The sequence below is a fragment of the Cebus imitator genome, unplaced genomic scaffold (assembly GCF_001604975.1).
Source record: "Cebus imitator isolate Cc_AM_T3 unplaced genomic scaffold, Cebus_imitator-1.0 Scaffold453, whole genome shotgun sequence".
Taxonomy (NCBI): Eukaryota; Metazoa; Chordata; class Mammalia; order Primates; family Cebidae; genus Cebus; species Cebus imitator.
In genome coordinates, this window is record NW_016107768.1 from 429,419 (window position 1) to 449,299 (window position 19,881).

General features: G+C 42.0%; 1 protein-coding gene across 4 annotated transcripts in view; it reads right to left on the reverse strand.

The window, feature by feature from the left end:
* CNMD (chondromodulin) overlaps positions 1-19,881 on the reverse strand; it is a 30,300-nt gene that overhangs the window by 4,240 nt on the left and 6,179 nt on the right. For 2 of the 4 annotated variants that reach the window (XM_017511838.2, XM_017511837.2), the window contains exons 3-6: positions 19,478-19,618; positions 11,695-11,808; positions 4,724-4,877; positions 543-709 (exon numbers count right to left, since the gene is read on the reverse strand). In XM_017511838.2, the coding sequence (XP_017367327.1) occupies positions 543-709; positions 4,724-4,877; positions 11,695-11,808; positions 19,478-19,618 (576 nt within the window). Of the gene's footprint in view, positions 1-542; positions 722-4,723; positions 4,878-11,694; positions 11,809-19,477; positions 19,619-19,881 lie in introns of all 4 variants that reach the window. The other 2 variants (XM_037732555.1, XM_037732554.1) reach the window with 1 other exon arrangement.

Below are 19,881 nucleotides of genomic sequence, written 5' to 3' on the forward strand. Positions count from 1 at the left end.
GGAGGTGGAGGTTGCAGTGAGCTGAGATCATGCCACTGCACTCCAGCCTGGGCAACAGAGCAAAACTCCGTCTCAAAAACAAGCAAAACCCTGCATCAAGTGAAGATGTATTTTTAAAATAATTGAGAAGTTGAATACTAAATGATCATTTGAAATCTCCAGTACAAACACCATTTCAGCACTGTTTGTTTGTTTGTTTGTTTGAGACGGAGTCCGCCCTGTCACCCAGGCTGGAGTGCAATGGCCTGATCTTGGCTCACTGAAACCTCCGCCTCCCAGGTTCAAGTGATTCTCCTGCGTCAGCCTCCCGAGTAGCTGGGATTACAGGCACGTGTCACCACACCTGGCTAATTTTTTGTATCTTTAGTAGAGACAGGGTTTCACCATGTTGGCCAGGCTGGTCTTGAACTCCTGATCTCATGATCCGCCCACCTTCGCCTTACAAAGTGCTGGAATTACAGGCATGAGCCATCACACCTGGCCTCGGCACTATGTTTAATGCATCTGTCTAAGCATGTCTGTCATAAAGCACCGACACGCACGTGGTAAGGATTGTCGGGATTGAAGGCTTGTGAGTCCTCTTGAACACTGGGTCTGGTTTCATTATTCAGTCTTCCAGCGCCTGGGCCGCCCTGTGGTCCACTGCGTGGTCTTCTTGTGGTAGTTGGAACAATTTTTCTTACCACTTCTCTTCTTTCCCTCTGGATTTCTGCAAAAAATTCTGTAAATTAATCCCTTTATTTGAACAATTAAGGAAATTAGATCTGTGTTTATCAGGGTGAAAAACATAGGAAAAGGAAATCAAAGTGTGTGTATGACCAGATGCTTTAAAAGTTTTTTTACTGATGTTTGTAATGAAAAAGCACATTTTAGAGTCTTGGGCTAGTAGTTAAACATACAAATAATATCAATTTGGTTTTGTAATGGGAATTGAAACCAACATTGTAAGATGGCCTGGCAAACCTCAACACCACCTCCCCTCTTTCTTTTGGTCTGCCATCACTACTGGGGCTGAGAAAATAAACCACCACACATTTCCCCAGCTTCCTTTGCAATTAGAAGTGGCCAGGTGAGACATATCTGACCAGGGAGACATCAGCAGAATATGCTAGTGCAGTTTCTGGGAAAGCTTTTGTTTTCTCGGTAAAAGGGGACAGATAGGCTTCCCTGTCTTGTTTTCCTTCCTTGAACGCAGATGTGATATCTGGAGTTATGAGAGCCAACTATGACTATGAAGTGATAGGCACCATAAGCCAGCATACTACAGGTAGTAAAATGGTAACCAAAAGAGACTTGATGGTATCATTGAATAGCTGATAGTGTCAAAAACCTCCTCTCTCTAGACTCCTGGTTATATGAAAAAAATAAACCTGTATTTGTTGAAACCACTGTTGATCAAATATTCTGTTAATTGCAGTCCTAAGTATTCCTAATGGATTGATTGTATCAGTATAAAGCTTTGTAGTTTGCAAGGGAAATATTATCTTGGTTTCTTTTTAAAAATCCTATGGAATAGAAAAAGCAAACGCCTTTATATGTGAGGGCATCAAGGCTCAGAAAGGCCAAATGACTTGGCCAAGATCACAGGCATAGCGAGGTGCCCAGTGCAAACTTCCTGGCTCTAGTTTACCACACAGCCTCATGGGTCCTGAAGCGGGGCTGATGGCTGCCCATTAACAAAAATACAGGCCAGGAGTGGTGGCTCATGCCTGTAATCCCAGCACTCTGGGAGACTGAGGCAGGTGGATCACCTGAGGTCAGGAGTTCGAGACCAGCCTGGTCATCATGGTGAAACCCTGTCTTTACTAAAAATAACAAAAATTAGCAGAGTGTAGTGGCAGGCACCTGTAATCCCAGCTACTTAGGAGGCTGAGACAGGAGAATCGCTTGAACCGGGAGGCAGAGGTTGCAGTGAATTGAGATTGCACCAACTGCACTCAAACCTGTGTGACAAGCATGAAACTCCATCTCAGAAAAAAAAAAGTAGGAAGTACCACACAGCTTAGATTTTGGTGTCTCTCAGCCTCAGTTTCATTATCTGTAAAATGGGGATAATAATGTCTAATTCATAGGGTAGTGATAGGGTTAATGAGAATCTGTGTCTAAAGGTTTTAGCACAGTGTGTTGCATCTAATAAGCACTGAAATATTCGGTGATGAGGATTATCTCATGCTTTGTTATTTAGGAGAACTCAGATGTGCTTTAAAACCACTGGTAGCTTCCATAGATATTATATTGGAGAGGCACCATTAATACCTGGATTTTATCACAATTCTGCTTCTTTTAACGAACTAAATGACCTTAGGTAATACTTATCTCTGTGAACTTTAGTTTCTTCATCTATAAAATGGGAATGAGTAGTCACCCCAACAGTTGTTGGTAAAGATTAAATGAGGACAAAGCGTAATGCTCAAGTACCATGCCTGACACATAGAGCTCCACAGGTGTTATTAGCTCTCCCCCTTCCCTTCTGACCTGTGTGCAGCTGCCATTCCCAGTGTCTCTGATAATACAGCTGTGTGACACTGATGACCTGCTGGCTTCAAGATCGAAGGGCACAGGCTACTGGGCCCTGGAGTGTGGGGTTTTCATTAGAATTAGCTGGTAGGAATCCTGGCATCATCAGAGGGGGACTTGTTTTCTTGATTGTATTATAAAACATAACTGTACTTATAAGAGATAGGGGGAGTCCTTCATTTTTAATATCTATAATATTCCATTTTTAGATATATCAGCATGTACCTTTTCTAATCTGGGGGCATTGAGGTGTTTTCCACTTTTCTTGTGTACACAATATGTGTAATTCTTGTGTGGATGTTGTGGTGATTGAATACTCAAGATGTGCTCATGCTATTGGGCTAGGAGGGACCAGGCCTTATCTTGGATGTGTAGGGAACAAGCTCTTTCCCCAAGTGAGAAATTACTCATCGGATCAGTTGTCTTAGCACTGCCAGTAATGCTGTGTTCTGATCACCAATGCCCACCCCATGGCCGGCCCTGCACTGTGATTTTCCATAGCACCTTGTATCATATTATACAATTTTCTTACTTTAATTTAATGTTTATTTACTGTCTCCCCTTGCTACAATGTAAAACTCCTTAAGGACATGCGTTATTGTGTATTCTATTCACGGATGCCCCTCAAGTACCTACAAGTACTTGGCACATAGTGGCCCTCATGAGTGTCTCTCAAATGAGTGAATGAACTCTCTGGGTAAGAGGCTTGTCCTCACACAGTGTGACGGGGGAGAGCTCTAATGGGTTGCACACTTCAGACTCCTGTCCTCAACTGGAAAAGGAAAAGGTTCCTGGGCCATGGAAATAAGAAGGCCCACCCAGGTGGTGGCAGGTGTGGAATACAAAGCCAGTGGCAAGCCGTCATAGAACTGTGAGTTGTGACCACCCACTTGGCAGCCTCTCCAGCCCCACCTGCAACCACCTCCTTGGCCCATTTGGCAGCCCCTCTCCTGCCCGCTCCAGCCAGCCAGCCCCTGCTGCCTGCGTGTGGAATCCTTTCTTATAGAGCCTGCACGTGGTCTCGAGATCCTTCTCAGCCCGCTGTGTCAGGCGGCTCTGCCAGTGCTTGTCACTGAATCCTATCAGCCTCCTCCAGGCTTTTATCCACATTTGGGACGGAATGGGACTTGTGAACCCTAAGAATAATTTAGTCATGGCAGAATCAGAAAGCTGCACTTCCTAAGCCAGGTGAGTATTTTAAAAAATTGTAAGATATACATAATGAAATGTACCATGTTAACCATTTTTAAGTGTACAATGCAATGGCATGAAGTACATTCACATTGCTGTGCAATCATCATCACCCTCTAGAACATTTTTCTCCTTACAAAAAATGAAACAGTACCTATTAAACCCTAATTGCCCAGTCTTCTCCCTGCCTGTCCACCAAGCCTAGCAGTTTTAAAGGCCTATATTTTCTTTATTTTCATGCTGCTATTTCCTAGTGTTCCATAAAATCTTTCAGAAAACATTAGCCTCTCTCAGCTGTGCTGGGAGAAAGGCCTTTTTTCCCCACATTTGACGCAAAGCTACAAAATAGGCCTTTGGGAGGCCAGCGTGGTGACTGCATTAGAAATAGTGAGAGAACTCGGAGGACAGGAGAAACTCAGGAGGGAGAGTGAGGCCCACCAAGCTCACCTGTCCTTCATCACCCGGAAATAGCTCAAAGATATGCTCCAACCTAGCTGTGAACCCCAGGGAGTCTGCAATTATTTTCACTGGACTTGGAAGCTAATATTCAAGCTCTGAACTTGAGGAATCTCCGCCTATACCCACAGCAGCTTTTGGCTGTCCCATAATTCTAGGTTTGAGTGCAATAAAGACTCGGCGGTATGACAGTTTCTTAGTCCCTTGATTCTATGCCTTAGAAATTTAAAAATGTACAATTGGAAGGTGCAAACAACTGAGATTAAGGGGCAGAGCGGAAAGAAGTAGGAGCATCATAAATAAAAGCTGCAGGTAATGCCGTGGCGTTGTCTTCCCAGTCTGCCTCCTGTTAACCGTACTGCTCCCTCCCTTCCCTGCAACAGTCACGGGCTGTCATTTTCCTGCTTTCATCTCTCATGCTAATTACTGAGAACACTGCGACATGCATCCTGATTTATCCTCCTTGCTACATGCTCAGGCCGGTGGAGGGCCTTGAAGGAACCTCACATGCATCAACAGGGAGCGATGTAAACAGCACTAAGAGAATTTAAAATGTTACCTTTTGGATAGGTTGGTTTAAGCCAGAAAATAGGAAGGTCGCCACAGAGTTCTAAGACCTTAGAACTCAGAAAGCTGTTGTCCTTTACAGGCTGATCTACAGCCACCCAGATAAGAGAATTTTCTTCGTATTTGACTGGCATGATCTTGCCTTCCTGAAAGTAAAAACGATTGCATTTGAGCAAAGAGGACAGTGAAACATGCTGTGTATTGAGTCATGTGTTGCTAAAAGGTTATTTTGCCTTATGAAAAACTAATGAGAATTCTGAGCATGCTCGTGTGTGTGTACATGCATGCACTTTTAAGATTCTAATCTCTTCTCTTTGTAGCTCTTTTCACAATATTCAGCACCCCTCCTCCTGTGGCCCTGCCTCTGGATAGCTGAACCGTGTGAATATAAGTACCCTGAGTTGAAGTGAAAATTACTTGATACCAACTTTGAGATTTAGGTTAATCTAATGTTTTTGATCAAAGGTGTTTTTGAGGAAAAGCAATTGAATGAACCCTGGAATCCTATAAAGGACAGAGGAGCCCTTCATTTGAAGTGAAAATCTTGTGGGGTTTTGTTTTGTAGCTTCCGAACAACAATGGAAAATGCAAGTGATTGGTTCTTTAATGTCTTCAGTTCAAAGTATTATTTAACATAAACCATTTCTCCATTTCCCAGTTATAACAACACATATTTCAGATGTTCCTCACATCAAGCACACCACTGAGATTTCAAAGTTCAACTCTGGATTTTCTTCCACAGTGAAATGCTGAGAATGGTTTGATAACCCAGGAGACAGATTGATCCTGCCAGGTTGTTCCTTTCATGTATTTATTAGTTTGCAATAGCTTGGAGAAATTAAAATGTTTTATCCTAATTTTTAGCTAAAAGCAGTACTTCATTTATGCTTTCTCCCTCAGGCTTATGGCTGCATTAAAACAACTTAAAGTTATTGGAGGAAGCTAACAGTCAGGTAATCCAGTTATTTACCTTAAATTAAATGGCTCCATCCAGGAAATGAATTCTGTTTGAGTACTGTAGCTTTTTAAAGTTATACAAAACTGATGAAAAATTTATGAAAGCAAGTGGTACATAAATCTACCCCATCTTAGTCTAAAGTGTGTGGGGAAGAGTGGGGTGATTGGGATAATGCATATAGATGCATCCTCCAAGCTGAGAATGTTAAATAAATCTTGAGGTATGTACTTTCGGTTGCCTACCCAATCTCCTTCCTCCCCACCTGCCTTGTAACATAGACCTTCTTTTATTGGAAGCAGCAATGAGCCCAGCCCCAGGAGAGACACTTGCTTTCTCTAGTTCTCCAGCAGTCTGGGGTGCCTGGATGACCAGTGCCAGCCAGTGAGATCCAGGCCAAAGTATGCTGGGGGCCTGGGAGGCCTTCTGCTTTTCCTAAGGGAAGTCGTGGTTGACATTGCTCAACCTCTTTCTTCCTGACATTTTTACTTGAATGCCAACTAAAGAAGTTAGGAAGAGGTTGAGCAGTGGCAACAACAATTGGAGTTGGAAGGCAAGATTTTTAAAAATCACAGGATTGCTGGCCACCGAGCCAATGCCTGCAGCCACCTGCCTCCACTTACTTACTGTGGGGAAAAACAGATCCTGTTTGTTTAATTTACTCTAAGGGGAATTTTCCACTACTGACAGCCAAACGTATTCCTAATTCACACAAATGTATTGTCTGAGTTTGTTTCTGTCCACTAGAGGATCCATCATGCATGACACAAACAACTAAAACACAGGACAAATCATCTACCTCTATGGCCTAAGAATCAAATGCAAAGATTTAAATAGAAAAGCTTTCACTGTCATGGTGAATTTATTTACCATGGTAAATAATGGTATTTAAAAATAGTTATTTTCAATTGACAGTAGGGTGTTAAAGTCTCCCACTATTATTGAGTGGGAGTCTAAGCCTCTTTGTGGGTCTCTAAGAACTTGCTGTAAGAATCTGGGTGCTCCTGTATTAGGTGCATGTATATTTAGGATAGTTAGCTCTTCTTTCATTGATCCTTTTACCATTACGTAATGTTCTTTGTCTTTTTTGATCTTTGTTGGTTTAAGTCTGTTCTATCAGAGACTAGGATTGCAACCCCTGCTTTCTTTTGCTTTCCATTTGCTTGGGAAATCTTCCTCCATCCCTTTATTTTGAGCCTATGTGTGTCTTTGCACGTGAGATGGGTTTCCTGAATACAGCACACTGATGGGTCTTGACTCTTTCTCCAACTTGCCAGCCTATGTCTTTTAATTGGGGCATTTAGCCCATTTACATTTAAGGTTAATATTTTTATGTGTGAATTTGATCCTGTCATTGATGCTAGCTGGTTATTTTGCCCATTAGTTGATGCAGTTTCTTCATAGTGTTGATGGTCTTTACAATTTGGCATGTTTTTGCAGTGGCTCGTACTGGTTTTTCCTTTTCATGTTTAGTGCTTCCTTCAGGAGCTCTTGTAAGGCAGGCCTGGTGGTGACAAAATCTCTCAGCATTTGCTTGCCTGTAAAGGCTTTTATTTCTCCCTTGCTTATGAGGCTCAGTTTGGTTGGATACGAAATGCTGGGTTGAAAGTTCTTTAAGATTATTGAATATTGGCCCCCACTCTCTTTGGCTCATAGGGTTTCTACAGAGAGATCCATTGTTAGTCTGATGGGCTTCCCTTTGTGGGTAACCTGACCTTTCTCTCTGGCTGCTCTTAACATTCTTTCATTTCAACTTTGGTAAATCTGATGATTATGTGTCTTGGGGTTGCTCTTCTCGAGGAGTATCTTTGTGGTGTTCTCTGTATTTCCTGACTTTGAATGTTGGCCTGTCTTACTAAGTTGGGGAAGTTCTCCCAGATAATATCCTGAAGAGTGTTTTCCAACTTGGTTCCATTCTCCCCATCACTTTCAGGTACACCAATCAAACACAAGTTTGGTCTTTTCACATAGTCCCATATTTCTTGGAGGCTTTGTTTGTTCCTTTTCATTCTTTTTTATCTAATCTTGTCTTCACACTTTATTTCATTAAGTTGATCTTCAGTCTCTGATACCCTTTCTTCCTCTTGATCGATTCAATTATTGACACTTGTGTATGCTTCGTGAAGTTCTTGTGCCGTGTTTTTCAGCTCCATGAGGTCATTTATGTTCTTCTCTAAACTGATTATTCTAATTAGCAATTCCTCTGATCTTCTTTCAAGGCTCTTAGCTTCCTTGCATTGGGTTAGAACATGCTCCTTTAGCTCGGAGGAGTTTGTTATTACCCACCTTCTGAAGCCTACTTCTGTCAGTTCATCAAACTCATTCTCCATCCAGTTTTGTTCCCTTGTATGAAAGGAGTTGTGATTCCTTGGAGGAGAAGAGGCATTCTGGTTTTTGGAATCTTCAGACTTTTCGTGCTGTTTTTTCCTCATCTTTACCGATTTATTAACCTTTGGTCTTTGATGTTGGTGACCTTCGGATGAGGTTTTTGTGTGGACATCCTTTTTGTTGATGTTATTTCTTTCTGTTTGTTAATTTTCCTTCTCATAGTCAGGCCCCTCTGCTGCAGGAGGTGCTGGAGTTTGCTGGGGGTCCACTCCAGATCCTGTTTGCCTGGGTATCAATAGCAGAGGCTGCAGAACAGCAAAGATTGCTACCTATTCCTTCCTCTGGAAGCTTCGTCCCAGAGGGGCACCTGCCAGATGCTAGGTGGAGCTCTCCTGTATGAGGTGTCTGCTGACCCCCCCGGGAGGTGTCTCCCAGTCAGGAGGCACAGGGGGTCAGGGACCCACTTGAGGAGGCAGTCTGCTCCTTAGCTGAGCTCGAGTGCTGTGCTGGCATATCTGTTGCCCTCCAGAGCCAGCAGGCAGGAACACTTAAGTCTGCTGAAGTTGTGCCTCAGCTGCCCCTTTCCCCAGGTGCTCTGTCCTAGGGAGATGGGAGTTTTATTTATAAGCCCCTGACTAGGGCTACTGTCTTCCTTTCAGAGATGCCCTGCCCAGAGAGGAGGAATCTCGAGAGGCAGTCTGGCTACAGTGGCTTTGCCACACGGTGGTGGGCTCCACTCGGTTTGAACTTCCTGGTGGTTTTGTTTACATTATGAGGGAAAAACACCTACTCAAGCCTCAGTAATGGCTGACGCTCCTCTCCCAACCAAGCTCGAGCATCCCAGGTCCACTTCAGACTGCTGTGCTGGCAGCGAAAATCTCAAGCCAGTGGGTTTCAGCTTGCTGGGCTCCATAGGGGTGGGATCTGCTGAGCCAGACCACTTGGCTCCCTGGCTTCAGCCCACTTTCTAGGGGAGTAAACGGCTCTGTCTTGCTGGCGTTCCAGGTGCTACTGGGCTATGAAAAAAGAACTCCTGCAGCTAGCTCTGTGTCTGCCCAAATGGTCACCCGGTTTTGTGCTTGAAACCCAGTGCCCTGGTGGTGTACGCACTGCATTTCCAACTGAGGTAACTGTCTCTTCTTGTTGGGACTGGTTAGACAGTGGGTGCAGCTCATGGAGAGTGAGCCAAAGCAAGGTGGGGCATCTCCTTACCTGGGAAGCACAAGGGGTTGGGGAACTCCATTCCCTAGCCAAGGAAAGCCATGAGGGACCATGCCATGAGGAACGGTGCATTTCAGCCCAGATACTACGCTCTTCCCATGGTCTTCGCAACCCGCAGACCAGAAGATTCCAGAATATCTCACTGGGACTGGTTAGACAGTGGGTACCGCCCACAGAAGTGAGCTGGAAATGCAGAAATCACCTGTCTTCTCTGTTGATCTCTCAGGGAGCTGCAGACTGGGGCTGTTCCTATTTGGCCATCTCTATAGTTTTATATATCTCTCAAATTTCCTACAGTAACACAGTATTGTTTTTAAAAATCGGGGAAAAATGTATTTAAAACCCAGAAAGTATACTGCAAACTTATGATTGAATCTGGGTCAGCCATCATTGGGGAATTGGTCCTTGTAGAAGGCAGGAGAGGAGAACAAGTTCTGGGTATGTTTATAGGGAAAATGGCAAGGATTCTAGTTCACTAAAGTCTTCATGACAGAAACTGAGGGATATGACTATAAAAAATGGGAATGCAATAAAAGCAGTTCAAGGGTCTGAACAAAGGAGGTCTTGGTCCCATTTTTATACTTGGTATAACATATTCACAACAAGAAGATGGCCTTTGATTCTGAACAGCACAGCTCATAATGAACCAGCTGGAACACCATCAGGAGAGAATCACGGGAGTGAGGAAGGTTTGGAATACAGCTCACAGGATGGATGTTGGGGAAATGGAGTAGAAAAGAGGAAACGGGAATGGTAGCCAGCTTTACAAACTCACAGGTTTGTTTTTTAGCTTTGTTTTGAGACATCGCTTGCAGCTGCTCCTATGGGGGCAAACACTCAGGCAGTTTCCAGGCACCTTTGCTTACCCAGAGTTTTCCTCTTTTGCCTTGAGGGAGCTGATACTTGCTTTACCTCCCTCTCAGGAATGCTGGGAGGATCAAAGATGATCATAATAAAATTAACAACAATGAGCAGCAGCCCTCTGTCAACCATCATGTAGATCCGAGGGCCACGGGCACAGTATGCATACCCCCAGCTTGCAGATGACAATATCCACAGGGAGTACCAGAGCTGGGATGTAAACCCATGTTTTCTGACTTCAAAGCCCATTTTCTCTCCACCCTATCCTGCCACAATTCAAATAAAAGACAATAATCAATGGGACCACTTTGTAAGTCCTAAACTACCATGAAAAGTAATGCATTGTTGTTAAATGTGTCTTTAGAACTCTGTATACAATTCCTAAAGTAAGTTTTAAAAAATCAAATTCAAAGGCGAGTTGTTAATAATAAATGAAAGAATCATGTTTTAAAACTCACAGGTTTGACACATAGAAAAGCAATTATATATACCTTGTGTAGCTTCAATGGGCTGAACCTGAACCAATGGGAAGAAGTTGTAGGAGGAGCTATCTCAGCTTAAGGTAGGGCAAAACGATTAGAACCACCCTCAGTGAAGCTGGCTGGAGTGGGGGTGGGAGATGAGTGCTGTTGGGACTCAGCTGTTGTGGGTCCCTTTAATGAAGACTCTATCTAATGGAGTCCTTTGTCTTTATTGTGGAGTCTCTTTCTTGTTTGTTTGTTTGTTGATATAGGGTCTCTCTGTCACCCAGCCTGGAATGGAGTAGTGCAATCTCAGCTCCCTGCAGCCTCAGTGTCCCGGGCTCAAGTGATCCTCCCACCTCTGCTCCCTGAGTAGCTGGGACTATAGGCACACACCACCACGCCCGGCTAATTTTTTTGTATTTCTAGTAGAGACAGAGTTTTCCATGTTGCCCAGGCTTGTCTTGAACTCCTGGCCTCAAATGAATCGCCCACCTCGGCCTCCTAAAGTGGGGGGATTACAGGCGTGAGCCACCGTGCCTGCGTCTATTGTGGAGTCTTAACCACAGATCAGCTAGTTCCCTAACCTCAGGCAAATAAGGCCATATGAGCACCCAGCCCCTTTATGCACTTTAAAATGTGGCTTCCCAAAATGTTTAAATATACTATATCATGTGAGAAGAACCCTTTGACCCCAGTAGGACAAAAACAGTTTAAATTCCTTTGGCAGAGAAGAAATAGAATTTATGGTCTGGTCATGAACCTATCCAGATACTAGAAACCAAAAGGGTTGTGCCTTCAAACTGGGCGCGGTGGCTCACTCCTATAATCACAGCACTTTGGGAGGCCGAGGCGGGCAGATCAGTTGAGGCCAGGAGTTCAAGGACAGCCTGGCCAACATGGTGAAACCTCGTCTCTAGTAAAAATACAACAAGTTAGCTGGACGTGGTGGTGTGCCTGTACTCCCAGCCACTTGGGAAGCTGAGACAGAAGAATCGGTTGCAGTGAGCCAAGATCGCAACACTGCACTCTAGAGCGAGACTCTATCTCAATCAAAATAAAAATAAAAACTGAAAGAGTTGTGCCTTCAAACAATTTGCCAAACACTCTCGCTGTCCCAGGCATGTTGGTACCCACCAGTTCGGAGGAGATGCTCTGTTTGGTCATGGCGCCCACCTCAGGAATGTGAGCCTTCACTTGCGCTTTGATGTAGCACTTCTCTCCTCCAGCAAAACGAATTCCTGTGATGCCCTATAAAACAAAAGTGTATCCATCCATCTATCCATTTGTTCATTTACTCAGTTTATTGAGAGTCTACTGTGTTCCAGATGCTCTTCTGGGTGCTGGGGATAGGGATGAAAAAAAGAGATGGAACTGCCTTCATGGAATTTATCTTTTAGCATTTTTTACCAATAATAAAAAACAGCCGGGTGCAGTGGCTCATGCTTGTAATCCCAGAACTTTGGGAGGCTAAGGTGGGCAGATCACCTGAGGTCAAGAGTTCGAGACCAGCCTGGCCAACATAGTGAAACCCCATCTCTACTAAAAATACAAAAACTAGTCTGCTGTGGTGGCGGACCCCTGTAATTCCAGCTACTCAGGAGGAAGAGGCAGGAGAATCGCTTGAATCTGGGAGGCGGAGGGTGCAGAGAGCCAAGATTAGCACTGCACTCCAGGCTGGGTAACAGAGAAAGGCTCCATCTCAAAAACAAAAACAGAGATAAAATCAGGTAATACCTGTTATGAAGAAAAACAAGACAGGAAAGATGGGGTGGTAATTTAGACAGCATAGTCAAAAGAGGTAACTCAATGAGGGGATGATATTTAAGCTGGGACAGAATATGTTAGTTATTCCATCTATATTCAGAGCTCAGATGACTTGTCACCTTCTCTGTGCAGCCTTCTCTGGACATTTCAGCCTAAGCAACTGTCTTTCCTCTGCTTTCCCATGAGTCCTCCCATCTTCATTCCTCAGCTGGGATGCTCACTCAGTTACACATGGCTGACCCAGGTATAAGCTTCTTGAGATCAGTATTTAAATCTTTTCTTTTTTTTTCTTTTTTGGTGACCCCACAAAAGTTCTCAAAAGATGTTGGTCAAATTAATGAATTCTTTGAATTTAGAATTCTTCTAAGTTACTGAGTGCAGAGTAAGCAGTAAAATTTTCTACACCACCAGGGCCTGAACTTTGCTTCTATACCTTACCCAAGGACTTGGATGTTTTGTCTTTTTTTGTCTCCTGAGAGATATAAACAGTATCTTCTCTTGATCTGCCTAGGATCTGCCTCAAGGGAAACATCAGCCGCAAAGCTCCAGTCTTGGCTGACAGCACAGCCCAGATTCTAACCACAGAGGACATGAAGGGTAACAGGATGTTCTGTCCCAAGAATGCTTACTCTCCCACTGCTGTTTTTAGTTTTAGGACTAGTGAACCTAAAATAATATTAAAGGTCTACAATTTTTATGGTATAATAATGTAGATACTAGCACAAATCTGAACGTTATTGGTCCTCTATTGAGTTGAGACAGTGTTGGGATGATATAGAAACAGTACCAGGGCCAGTGATAAGGAACGGGGGAAGAAAACACTTAAAACCTAGGGATCCTGGGTCAGGATTCAGCCCTTTACAATGAAGAAGAAAATTAAATGTAAGTCGTGCTGCAGGGGATTCATGGATAGTTCTACCTTATGTAGTCTGGGAGCCAGGAGCCCTGCAGAAGCTGGTGAGTAACAGACTGCAGAACACAGAAGAAAAGGCTCATTCTTCCTCAAGCTCTTTATTATTTGCCTTGTGGCTTAATTAATCATGTATACATATGTAACTCATTTCACCAGTTTCTCCCAGCACTACTGCTCACTCAGAGAGAGACAGGGGCATTATCCCCACTTTACAGAAGAGGAACTCCAAGGCTTATTGCAGAGGCTTGGCTCTCACTGCACCTGCGTTCCCTGGAGAGGGTTTAAGACCACAGATGGCTGGGCCTTTTCCCAGAGATTCCAATTTGATTGGTCTGCTTTGGACCCCTGGTATTGGTATTCTTAAAAGCTCCCCAGGAGTTTATAGTTTAAAAGGTTGATGCCAGAGTTGAAGACTACCATATAAAGAAGAAAGGTGTTGAAGGTAACAAAGCTTTTAAATGATCACAATAAGCTTTGGACCCAAGTTTCTTTTGTATCAGTGGCTCACAAACCTTCCCATGTATCAAAAATCCCCTGGATACCCAGCAAAACTTCAGAACAGTCTTATTAACAACCACACCTTAAGCCACCAAGGAGAATCACAGTCACCACTGATGCTGTTTACAACTTAAAAAAAAAAAATCATACAGACACTAGACTGACACCTGCATCCAGAATCAAAGCCTAAGTGCCCTACCTAACTAACACCAAAAGTCCGCCCCTACAAAAACAAATTTAAAAAACTGGAATAAGCAACTGTTAGACCAGATGCACAGATTTCAACGCAAGGATACAGAAAGCATGAAAAAGCAAGAAAATATGACACTTCCAGAGGAATACAATAATTCTCTAGCAACAGATTGCAATCAAAAACAAATTTATGAAATCCCAGTAAACATTTTAAATATTAATATTAAAGAAGCTCCATGAGATACAAAAGAATACTGAAAAACATGACAAATCAGAAAATAAAATTTCTGATTCATATCTTAGTATAGAATGAGAAATTTAAGTAGGAGATGTATATTATAAAAACGAATCAAATAGAAATTATGGAACTGAAGAATTCATTGAATGAAATACAATATACACTTAAAAGATTCAACAGTGGAGGCCAGGCATGGTGGCTCACTCCTGTAATCCCAGCACTTTGGGAGGCCAAGGTCGGTGGATCACCTGAGGGCAGGAGTTCAAGACCAGCCTGCCCAACATGGTGAAACCCCGTCTCTACCAAAAACACAAAAAATTTAGCTGGGCACGGTGGCACACACCTGTAATCCCAGTTACTCAGGAGGCTGAGGCAAGAGAATTGCTTGAACCTGGGAGGCAGAGGTTGCAGTGAGCTGAGATGGTGCCATAACATTCAAGCCTGGGTATCAGAACTAGACTGTCTCAAAAAAAAAAAAAAAAAAAAAAAAAAAAAAAAAAAAAAAAAAAAAAAAAAAAAAAATAAAAAAAAAAAAAAAAAAAAGAAATAAACACGCAAAAAAAAAAAAAAAAAAAAAAGATCAACAATAGACTGTATCAAGCATGTCAGAACTTGAAGACAAGTCTTTTGAAATAAGCCAGTCAGACAAAAAAAAGAAAAAGAATAAAAAAGGGCCAAGCAGAGTGTCTCATGCCTATAATCCCAACATTTTGGGAGGCTGAGGCAAGAGGATAGCTTGAGCTCAGAAGTTTGAGACCAGCCTGGACAACATGGTGAGACCCCATTTCTACAAAAAAAATTTAAAAATTAGCCAGGTGTGGTGTTGTGTGCCTGTAGTCCCAGCTACTTGGAAGGCAGAAGGATCACTGGTATATATCCACAGTGGAGTACTATTTGACCATAGGAAAGAATGAAGTCATGTAATTTGCATAATATGGATGGAACTGGAGGTCGTTATGTTAAATGAAATAAGCCAGGCACAGAAAGACAAATGCCATATGTTCTCCTATGTGGAAGCTAAAAATGTTGATCTCATGGAAGTAGTAATGATAGATACCAGAGGCTGAGAAGGGTATGTGGGTGGAGCTGGGGGAATGAAGACAGGTTGGTTAATGGTTGGTACAAACATGCAGTTAGAATAAGTAAGTTCTAATGTTCAAAAGCAGAGTGGGTGACTGTAGTTAGCAACAATGTATTTCATGTTTCAAAGTAGCTAGAAGAGAGGACTTGAAATGTTCCCCACACATAGAAATGATAACCAAATACCCTATTATACATTCTATTCTTGTAACAAAATATCACGTATATCCTATAAAGATACAAAGTATTATGTAACAATTTTTTAAAGAATTAAAAAATCACCTGGAGGACTGATTAAATGAAACAGTGTCGTTCCCCACCCCGTTTCCCATTCAGTAGGTCTGGGGTGGGACCTAAAATCTGAAGTTTCTAACAAGCCCTCCAGTGACGCAGCCTGAGGAACACCCATGGAAAGTAACTGCTTTCTCTTAAGCTGGCTCCTGCAGGGCTGCTGCTCTTATCTGGCATGTAAACTTAGGACTCATAGTTTGAAAAACAGAAGGCAGGGTGGGAGATGATGCCTCTTTATGTGACATATTCTCTTAACTTCAAACACATCCCCTGAATGTGAGATGTGTGGAGGGAACGCTATGCAACCATCACCATATCCCCAAAGGAGAGAGCTGATCCTACTGAAGGATTCACAGCACTGAATGGGAATCTAGCATTAAGCTGATTCTGACAGTCGACACACCACAGCGAGAACTGAAACCCCCATGGGGTGGGAAGTGTGGGAAAGAATTCACACGTATTAACCACCATGTCTAGCTAAAACTCCATATCAAGCAGCCAGATATATTAAGAGATTAAACAGAGGGAACTAAAAGAAGCACAAGAAAGCCAAGCAAACCTCCTGTTTCTGCGAACAAACAAGGCTTTAGAAGCTGGTGATAATGAAGAAATTTGCTGGCAAGGGGGAGGAGTGAAGAGTCCAAGAATCTAACATTCTTTTATCAAAAGAGTGAGGCAATCTTACCTTAGCTGTACATTTATTTTTCTTTCTAAGCTACCTCATCTATTTCTATGGCTTAAATCAGAGGTACCCAAGGATGGTAGGAGTTCCTGTCCCCAAGAGGGCACTTTAGAAATCCTTGGAGTTTTTTTGTTGTCACAAAGACTGGGGGCACTCCTGGCCTCTGCTGCACAGGGCCCATGGACGTCAGGTCTGGTAGAGCCTGGGGCCGTCCTGAAGAACTAACTGTCCTGGGTTGGAGGAAAAAAACCTGTTTGTAAATATCAGTGCCTAGAACCCAACATTGTTTTATATGTAAACACCAAGTAATTTTTGGCATAGTCTTAATGTACAACAAATTTCCTAGGAATGCAATTACTGTGAAATGGAGAGAAAACAGTACTTTTCTTCACTGTCTGAGAAAATTACATAGTGTTTAAGTTGCCAACAAACACTTGTGTCTGTCTTTTTTGGGCTGTGGCATTGACAGTCATTCAACTACTGCTATACGTGTTTGACTTTCTAGGGCACCTGACTGAACATTTACCTCGGAAGTCCATATATTTACTATACATTAGTTTCATTTTATTTTTCCCTTATCTTATAGTTGGAGGCCGAACTGATAGGTTATGCTATCTGTACGTTCTCTAGCTGTTTAAATAAAAAATTTCAAATATTTACAAACTTAAAAGAATTATACAGTGAACACCCCTATGCCCATCAGTTTATTCTTTTAACTTCTAAGGATTTTTCTTATATAAATGGCGCATGCAGTCTGAGGGGGTTGGCTTAAAGCAACAGCACTGGTGCTTGTGAGGGTATAACTAGAATGTAACTCATACAAAATGAATGAACTTCACTTTTATATCTCTCAGGGTGGAGAGGCTTGAGCACTTTTTTCCAGTGCTGCCCTCCCTGGGGGGTTGTTTTCCACTTTGCTCTACTAAAATCTTGGTGGGGTCCTAGGTAAATCAGGGAGACTGTTCATTTACAATTCAAAACCTTTTATAATCTAGCCTCACCTGCATCCCCATCTTCTTTCCTTCCCCGCGTTAGGCTGAACTGGGCTACTTAGAATCAGAACCCTGGAGCAAGCCTGCACATTCATGTTCACTATTTTTCCCTGGGCCTAGAGAACCTTCCCCTACCTCTCTGACAGTTGAAATCCTAATCATTTTTCAGGACCTGATTTGGTTGTCACCACCTCTGTGAGCTCTGCTCCAACGCCTTGTTCAGCAAGGATGCTTCCTCTCTGTTCATAGTTCATTGCAACACGTTTTCCAGGCTAACCTGAAGCTGTTTCTGTATGTGCGTCTGCCTCCTGGACTGAACTGGAGGGTCCTTGAGGGATGTGTCAATCATTTTTGCATTCCTCCTGCTTAGCACCATCCCTTGCACACAGTAGGTCTCAATACATGCTTCTTGAATTTGATGATTCAAAATACAGGAGATAGTAATAGCATAGGTACCATAGTGGCTGATTCATGTGTTTTCAAAGTTCAGGCTTGTTTAAACCCATAACAGGTTCTATCCATCAAAAAAATGTTCTACTCACCAGTTCTGACTTAGAGAAATGTGGAAGCTATCAAAGAGAATTGATCAGTTTATAAAATATCTGTGGCCCTGTTGGTCTATGAGAACAAAACACAATCGATACCATTATTAGAAAAGAACCAAAGGATTATAAAACAGAAATATAGGTTTGGGATTAAAATATATTAAAAGAATATTTTTGATACATGAACATCTCAAGAAAGATGAATCTTTTCTTATTCATCTTTGTAGCTCCCTTTGCATATCTTAATATTGTGGCACACCACAGGTATTCAATTTCTGGATTGAATGATGTGTGTTGAGGAGTCACATTTTATTAGTTTGTATTGAGCAGTACAAAGAAAAAATGATTTTACCCTGTCCTGGGTCTTGCAGTAAAAGCCTTTAATAGGTGCAGAGGAATTATACTTGTGCATTGACCAAAATCATTTGCAAAGCTATGACTAAACAAGGTGCAGCTGGGCACATACAGAGCTGCAGAGGCTGCCCCCAGAGCAGAGACTATTCTGAACATAGCCAGTTCTTGTCATGATCAGATAATACCTAACATCATAGTAGCTCTAATGTTGGCATCTGTTGGGTATTCAAATGGACTTATGAGGTATATTTTGGTGCCAACAAGAGGAGTGCTTTCACTCAAATGAAAAGCATCTTCAGCTTTTCTCATCAATCAGAGGAAGATGGGTTGATGAGGTGTTTGTTTGTGGACCAATAAACTATCGGAAGAGACATTCTTTTCAAGAGGCTTTTTTCATTATGAAGTTTCACCTACACCATCTGCAGATTTAACAGGAGAACACAAATAGTGATGCTTATTTCTTATCCTAAAACATGAAAGAACATAAAATATTTATGTTGGCCAACAGGAAATTAGGCCTGGAGTGACACTTTGGTTTGCAGAGTACACCGACACATTAATGCACAGCTTAATGTCTCAAATTGCCTGTAAATTCAACTTTTGTTAAAAAAAATCAAAACAAAACAGTCTCCTCTTCAAAGGAGATGTGAATGTTTTATCTCTGAAATGCTATGGTCAGAAAACATACGCTGTAATGGGAGAATTTGCTCATGGTAATTTTCTGAATTAAATAGGAAATCGGAATTGAGAAAAGTATATAAATAGATTCCACCTGTTGTTGATGAGATTATTAGGTCATTAAAATTTCCCTCTTCTTCAGAAATTTAAATTTCAAATCTTGCAATATTCTAGGATAGTTTGGAGCATTTTATTCATCACATTACAGAAATCTGCTTGAAAAGAAATAGCTCCTTCAAGTCTTTCTGCCAAGACTTTATATAATTCCAAGAAGAACCTGCTCTTTTCAGTGCTATAGTATTGTGGGTTTTTTTTTCCCATTTTTAAAAATCAAGTTTTATTTTGATTTCTAGGGACATAACTTTAATTTCCTAGAAGTAAATTTTTTTTTTTTCAAAACAGCTTAATCCTTATGTATATGAATTCAATAAAGGTAGTTCTTTTTGTTTTTGGTTGTGTTTTTGGTATTTTACAACTGAAGTGTTTTTTTCCTTTTGCAAATATGAAGGACAAAGTTTGGTCCTTTCTCAGCAAGAATGTGCTGCATGACACATGTGGATTAGTGGTTTACAACTGCTATAAAGAACAGTTACCATTTGGATGTGTGTGAGAAATGCTGCTTCTCCCTGAATTAGAAAAGTCCCCCAGGCTTGCCTGGTTAAACTCTCTAAATGCATGAAATATACTTACATTCTGGAAATCATTAACTTCAATTGCTTCTTCAGCTCCACTTCCCATTTTAAAGGTCTCCAAGTTGTTCCCAGCATCTATTTCCATTGACCCATCTTGTAATTTCCCATTGATACTCATGGTGTAATGGACATTGTAAATCTGAAAGTGAGCATAAGAATTAGTGATGCTTTCTTTTTTAATTAGCAATTCAGGGCTTATCTTTAGAACTGCAGTGTATGAGGTAGTGTCCGTGTGTTTCAGGAATACATGGGATAGTCCTTACTAAGAATACATTTATATACGAAGACTTCATTTATACAGCAATCAGTTAACACAATGATTTCTTTAAAAATACCTTAAGAGTAAAACCTTTGGTAGTCTCTGACGCTTATCCAATAGCTCAGTAATTTGCAATGCTGGCT